Genomic DNA, 7,184 nt, shown 5'->3' on the forward strand with positions numbered 1-7,184 from the left:
ATTAGGCTGCAGTTTAGACTTGAGGCGATTGGAAACGTTTGGCTTTTTGACTGTTAGCACAAACCACTTATTTAAGGCCTGTCCACCCTAGAAAATCCACCAGTTGCCACCTTAGGCTAAAGGACCCGAAATGCTTGTTTAAACTAAAAATAAACCAAAACAGGTTTGGTTGTTTTTGTTTTCTTTTTAATAATTACTTATCTCCAGGAGAACTGGGAGGCTGTAGTGACTGCAGCGATGCTGGTCAGAGCCTGGGAGCTGGCAGGTTCATCCAGGCATCTCCTAAAGGGAGCAGAGCTCCGGCCGGGGAGGGTGCGTGACCGTCCTGGGGTGCCCGCGGCCGTGCCCTGCTCCTGGGGTTTGCTCTTCGCTGCAGCCACTCATTTCAGGAGAAGACCGTGGAGACGGCCACCTCTGCAGTCCCTGTGTCACGACCAGGGTAGAGCTGAAGTCCGAGCCGTGGGGGATGTGAGGTGAAACCTTCCTGGGCCCCTGAGAACAGGAGATCCTTTAAATCCACCGGGCCGGAGCTGGGGGAAGGCGCTGCGGCTGTGGGTGGATTGGGGATGGGGCATTAATGTATTTGAGAGCTGGATTTTGCAGCACCCGGTACCCAAATGTGAGCCCAGATTTTCAGCATAGCTCTGCACCTGCTTTTCTCTGCTCTTCTGAAAATCCAGTCGTTTTGTTTCGGTGTCCCGAGCGCCGAGTTTCCCTGAAAATCTGCCGATGACCTGTTGAGCGCTGTCGGGAAGTCCAGCTGCTGCGCTTCCCCGAGGAGCGGCACGGGGACAGGTTTTATGTGCAGGCGCCCAGGTGGCCTGGCTGGAAAAGCAAGCGCTAGGGGCTGAATCTATGCCTTTAAAAAAAAAAACAAACAAAAACAACACACCCATAAAACGGTGGCTGATAGGTAAGATGCACTCTGTATAGCAATAAGAAATACTTGCCTGCATAGACGGTGTCCTGGGGCTGTCGCAGCGGCCGTACCGGTAAGGGCTGATGGATGAGACCGTGGCTGGTGTGGGGAGGGTCCTCGCTGAGCCCGGGATGCCCGGGGAATGCGGAAATCCCGTTCTAGCTTCACGTGGCCTTTCCTCTAAACTGGGAAGGGGTGGCAAAGGGGGGTGCCCACCTGGGTTAATTAATTTAGTGCAATGACATAGGGGAGCCTTTTTTCTCATGATGCCTACTGCCCTTAAATGTTGAAACCGGGTCTTTGTAAGCAATGTCTGTGTATCTATGTGTATATATGAGGGACAAATTTTAAATTACTGCCTTTTTTCCCTGTTTATTTTTCTGAGTAATTCCAGATGTACTTTAGTCTCTCTACTGTCAAAACTTTTATATTGTAAATCTGATGCTGGTGGCTTTTGGTTATTTTGGTTTTTGTTTTTGTAAAAAAGAAAAAAAAAAGAAAAAAAGAAAAAAGAAAAAGAAAAAAAAAGTCTGCATCTCTCTATGTTGTCAGTTTTAGGCTGTAAATTCCAACTATCAATAAAAGCTCAAAATTCACGTGCCAGTGGTGGATTCCTCCATCCTGCAGGACACGCTCAGCCTCTGCCGTGCTGCATCCAACCCTCTGCTCGCGTGAGCTGGACAGCTTCGCTCTCCAGCTTTGGCCTGACCGCCCCACGCAGGCAGGGGGTGAGTGCAGGCAGCGTTCGGGATGGTGCCTGCAGAAACCCGCAGGTTTCTTCTGCCCGCACACCCGGGAGGGCTGCTGGACCTGCGGTGGGAGGGCGGAGGAGGAGCTCGGGTGGCTTCCTGCAGCCCCTGGCGAAAGCGGAGGCTGGGGTCACTGGTTTTCAAGTCGTCTGTTGCTGTCAAAGGGAAGAGAAGGTAAAAGCAGCATTCTCGCCTGCGCTGTCTCGTGGGAGGATTGGTGAAGCAACACCACTGCTGTACGGCAAATGCAGCTTTGCTCTTACAAATGCACCGCTCGCCTCTGGAGCACGAGTGCTGTGATCCCCGTGGGGAGCGGTGCTGTGGCAGGGTTGCTGATCCTGGACGAAACCCCTGGTGCCTGTGGGCTGTAACAGCTGCCTGGCTAATGGGAGAGTTGCTGAAGTGGCCGATGTTCTCCTTGCCACCCCGGATGGTGCTTTCATTTACCCCGGTTTAGTCTTAGTTTGCATGCCCAAGGCCTGGCGTGCAAACCACAGGCAGCGACCAGGGTGCCTCGGCCTTTAGCAACTTTGCCAGATGTTTGCCTCTGTACGTGGCTGGTCCCCTTTTGTTGAATCGTGTTAGCTGCAGTGTAAGAAAATCTCAGTCCCATGGCATCTTGTGCCAAAATCCTTAAGTCTTCACCCTGAAGAAAGGTGCTGCTTTTGCAGCTCAAGGCTGTGACAGCAGCCAGAACTGACGTGGGGCAGGGCTGGCCTCCTGCGCTTCTCCAGCTGTGGGCAGGCCTGACGGCACCACCCTGTTGGCATCCTCTCAGCTTCTTCTGCGTTGACCACATTTCAGGGCTTTGTGAGGAGGTTGAGGCATGGAGCCTCCTCTTGTGCCCTGTAGTTTTCCAAGGGGTCCCTGTCTTGGTGGCTGCAGCCAGGAGCAGGTTTGAGAGAGCTGCATGAAGTGACTTTTCCTGTATTTAATGAAGCATTTAGGTTGGCTGTTCGAGGGGAACCAGATGCAGGCTTGGTACCCTGTGCCTCCTGTCCTGGTCCCTCGGAGTGCCCAGTGCTCCCCAGCACTGGCCAGTGATGGGGGGGGTGGAGTTGCAAACCGGCACCGTTGGGTTTGGGTTCCTTTCCAGCTTTCCTTTAGCACTGTTTCCATTCCCTGCTGCAGAGCAAGGCAGTTCTCAGTGTGCATCAGATCAGCAGCCCTGCAGATCCCACCCCTGCTGCATCAGATCAGCAGCCCTGCAGATCCCATCCCTGTGTCGTCGTGGTGCTGCTGGTCTCTGGGAACAGCAGTTTGCTCAGCAGGGACACGCATGGTGGGATGGAGCTGGGTCAAGGGGCCACCCTCTGTGGTGCAGCCTGAGGCATAACCCCCCCCCCATTTTCCCAGGGAAGAGGTTCTGCTGCAAGACTGGAGCCCAGGCAGGGACTAACACACCTGGGCAAACCAGCACAGCTGAGCCTTGGTGACACTGGGCTCATCAAACCAGAGGTCCCTGGAGAAGAGTAAAACTTGACAGAACAAGCAAGAGCAGGTAGGACAGCGCGGCCTCACAAAGGTCCTTGTTTGCCATGGGCAGTGCAGGGACCGGTGCAGACTCCGCTCAGGCACGTCCCTGGTGCTGTGTCAGCATCTCTCCCTGAGGCTGGGGACGGCCCAGTCCCCTTGGGACAGGAGCTAAACCAGGTCCTGTGGTTCCCGCAGTGCTGGCGCAGTGCACCGGCAGGGGGGGGGCAGCTGATACCAGTGGCAGTGAGGCAAAAGGGCATGTGTCATATTAATTTTTTTTATTAAATTCAGTTAGTTTTCTCTTTATATAATAACCTTTTTCCTCTAGGCACAATACAATACAAGGACTCTGTATGTTTGACACAATGTACAGAAACTTCAATAATCTACAACTGCTCAGGTAAGTTACAAAAAAAACCTCCATGTTACACCAGCTACCTGCCACAGCCATTATTGTACAATAAAACAAAGAGGGGAACCTGGGGGTTAAGACTGTACAAAGATTTCTGCACTGAAATAAAACATTGTACGCCTTTAAAAACAAGACAGGTAGAAGAGCTGGCCGAGCTTGCAGGGAGGTGTGAGGGTTGGGCCCCAGCCAGCGCGGTGGCTCTGCCAGGCAGGGAGGGCTGCGGAGGCCGGTTCCCATCCAGCAGCTGGATGGCAGCGGGTCCTAAGCGACCTCGCAATGCCTCTTTGGGCTTCCTGGCAAACAACCCTCAGGTGGAGCGGGGCCAAACCCCACCCCCTCCCCATTCACACCAGTGCAGGGGATGGATGAGGTGCTGTGGGATCTGTTTCTGTACCGAATTTCCCCCCCTTGCACTGACACTGTGACAGCAACAAGCAGGGAGGTGACAGCAACAAGCAGGGAGGCGGCAGCTGGCGGTGGGATGCGCAGCCCCCAGCAGCGATGCGCTGCTGCAGGGCAAACCTGCCCTCCTGCTGGGCCGAGGGCTCCTGCCGAGACCCCTCTGCCCGCAGGCTCAGCCTGACAGCGCCGGCAGAGCACAAGCACATGGGACAGGGGGCTCGGGGAAGGGAAGAGCCCCGAGACAATGGGGAGAAGAGGGCAGTGCTGTGCAGTGCCCTCCGAGGTGCTGCCCCCTCCTTCCCGCAGGAGGGCTCAGGGGGTGACCTGTGCAAAGAAAGAGACCGGGTGGCACCTGCCAGCACTGCTGTGCCCAGCCGTGTCCCAGCCCTGGCATCGCTGCCGGCGGGGACCCTTGGCCACAGAGGGTGGACCCCTCGGTCCCAGGGGCTGGGCTGGTCCTCTCCCCATGCAAGGCAACTGCGTGTGCTGAGCGGAGACAGAGGGGACCGCAGCAGGGCGCCAAGGAGGCTGCAGCATGTCGTGTCCCCCATCCCCCCTCCCCACCCCGACAGCAAGCCTGACCATGGAGGTAGAGACTGTGCCCCAGCCAGGACAGGGAGCCCCTTTGTCACAGCCTAAGCAGGCACCTGCCTGCTGGGAACAGAGTGGCCACATCCATGTCCCCTCCTGAGACACAGAGCCCAGTGCCTGCAGCTACAACTACCAACATCCCTGGGCAGACAGCAGCTGTGCTCATTTGTTCCTGTGCAAGTCTGGGACAGCCGAGGCTCAAGGGCTGGGACGCTCTGCCCGCTGCTGCCTGGGGGACACTGGCCAGGCAGGATGGTCCCAGTGCTCAGGCGAGTCACCTCCACGAACACCGGCACCCTGAGCTGCAGATCCCCGGATCCAGCAAGATGGGAGCAAAGCCCAGGACATGCTTAGGCCAGCTACTGCACTACAGGGCAGCGGCACCAGGTCAGGAGGGAGCAGGGCTGATTCCCCCCTTAGATGCTCTGGCAAACATGCAAGCTGTGGGGAGGACGAGGCAGGCAGCTCCTGCTTTCTCCAGCAGCACAGGGTGGGGTGGAGGTGAGGTGCACCCTCTCCAGCCGGCTGACGACACCCTTGCTGCCGCAGAGAGCTGGAGTGGGGCCACCCAGCGCAGGAGGTGCACAGAGGACACACAGTAATTACAGGGCTCAGACAGGCCTGGGAGGACAGAGCAGGACAGGCTCCCGCCCGCACCCCCAGCCTGCTTCAACGCGAAGAATTCCTCCACTACACAGTCCTACCATAGCGTAACATACTGATCCTGCCCCCACTGCTGCCTGGGGGTGCGTGGCCACAGGCTCCCCAGCACCACACACCCATGGCAGATGGGAAGGAAGGCCATCTCCTCCGCTCCAGTCAGTCACAGCCCCAGCTCGGACACGAGCCTGGGCACTGCCTCTGCTCCATGTGCTGGGGCCCGGGAGACTCTGTGCCTGGAATAGAAGCTCCTCTGAGCCCGTCTCACGCGTCCGACAAGCAGCTCTGGATGCGGTCGATCCACTGCTGGGCTAGCTGCACATCCTGGGCGCAGAAATTGTAAACTCTTTTTGTCGTCTTCAGCTGCAGGGGAGGAGAGAGGAGGTGAGCGGGGCTGGGTGGCTGCACCCAGCGAGCCAGCAGCACCACAGCCCCCGGGGCCCGGTCTTAGGCCAGCTACTGCACTACAGGGCAGCGGCACCAGGTCAGGAGGGAGCAGGGCTGATTCCCCCCTTAGATGCTCTGGCAAACATGCAAGCTGTGGGGAGGACGAGGCAGGCAGCTCCTGCTTTCTCCAGCAGCACAGGGTGGGGTGGAGGTGAGGTGCACCCTCTCCAGCCGGCTGACGACACCCTTGCTGCCGCAGAGAGCTGGAGTGGGGCCACCCAGCGCAGGAGGTGCACAGAGGACACACAGTAATTACAGGGCTCAGACAGGCCTGGGAGGACAGAGCAGGACAGGCTCCCGCCCGCACCCCCAGCCTGCTTCAACGCGAAGAATTCCTCCACTACACAGTCCTACCATAGCGTAACATACTGATCCTGCCCCCACTGCTGCCTGGGGGTGCGTGGCCACAGGCTCCCCAGCACCACACACCCATGGCAGATGGGAAGGAAGGCCATCTCCTCCGCTCCAGTCAGTCACAGCCCCAGCTCGGACACGAGCCTGGGCACTGCCTCTGCTCCGTGTGCTGGGGCCCGGGAGACTCTGTGCCTGGAATAGAAGCTCCTCTGAGCCCGTCTCACGCGTCCGACAAGCAGCTCTGGATGCGGTCGATCCACTGCTGGGCTAGCTGCACATCCTGGGCGCAGAAATTGTAAACTCTTTTTGTCGTCTTCAGCTGCAGGGGAGGAGAGAGGAGGTGAGCGGGGCTGGGTGGCTGCACCCAGCGAGCCAGCAGCACCACAGCCCCTGGAGCCTGGTGCTGCCAGAGCAAACAGCTGGGCTCTGCGGGGGGGGCTACGGGCTGCCGAGCTCCTTTCCCTAAGGTGCAGCTCTGGGCCACACTCACATCGAAGAAGGCTTTCTCATCTACCGTCTTGGGGGCCCCCATGGTGGGAGTTCCTGGGGTGATGGACTCCACCTCGGCCAGGTCAATGACCCCTTTGCACTCCGTGTCCATCCGGCTGTCGTAGTACCGCAGCTGCAGGGAGAGGTCCCGCATGCATCAGAGCTCATGGGAGGGAGGGATAGAAGGACAGACCCCGGGGCTCACCCACCCCTTGCCGTGCCCTGCCCCTCAGTACCTGATGTTTGGTTTTATCCAGCACGAACCAGCGAGGCTTCCACGGTTTCATGAAGGCTCCTTTCTTGTACAGCGACCCCTCGTAGGACCTGCAGGAGCCAGGCAGCGCATTAGGGCAGAAAGGAGAGAGGGACTGAAGGGCAGTTCGTTTGGTCTGTGGCACCCCAGCGTCAGCAGGGACGAGACGTGACCGGGGTCCATGCCCTGCAGAACCCACACGCCTTCACCCCTCCCCAGGTAGGGATCCCCCTCTCCACCGCCCCCCAGTGCCCCGAGCCCCCCGCCTGCCTGTTCTCGCTCTCCGACATCTGGAACTGGCTGTAGAGCGTGCTTGCGGCCGCCCTGCTTCCCGCTGGAGGGGGTGGAGGTGCTGCTGGTGTCGCTGTCGAGGCTGAGGTTGAGGGTAGAGCCCACCCCGCTCTCCTGCAGGTACACACCTAGCGAGCGCCG

The 7,184-nt window shown here is 58.4% G+C and overlaps 1 protein-coding gene across 1 annotated transcript in view; it reads right to left on the reverse strand.

The window, feature by feature from the left end:
- Positions 1-6,197: 6,197 nt before the first annotated feature.
- LOC103893349 (myotubularin-related protein 5) overlaps positions 6,198-7,184 on the reverse strand; it is a 43,223-nt gene continuing 42,236 nt past the window's right edge. The window contains 5 exon segments of the mRNA XM_019470250.1: positions 6,198-6,329; positions 6,501-6,632; positions 6,736-6,823; positions 7,023-7,067; positions 7,069-7,184. The exon segment at positions 7,069-7,184 is cut by the window's right edge and continues 28 nt beyond it. Of these exon segments, the coding sequence (XP_019325795.1) occupies positions 6,231-6,329; positions 6,501-6,632; positions 6,736-6,823; positions 7,023-7,067; positions 7,069-7,184 (480 nt within the window). The 3' untranslated portion in view covers positions 6,198-6,230.

The sequence above is a fragment of the Aptenodytes forsteri genome, unplaced genomic scaffold, assembly GCF_000699145.1.
Source record: "Aptenodytes forsteri isolate BGI_AS27 unplaced genomic scaffold, ASM69914v1 Scaffold302, whole genome shotgun sequence".
Taxonomy (NCBI): Eukaryota; Metazoa; Chordata; class Aves; order Sphenisciformes; family Spheniscidae; genus Aptenodytes; species Aptenodytes forsteri.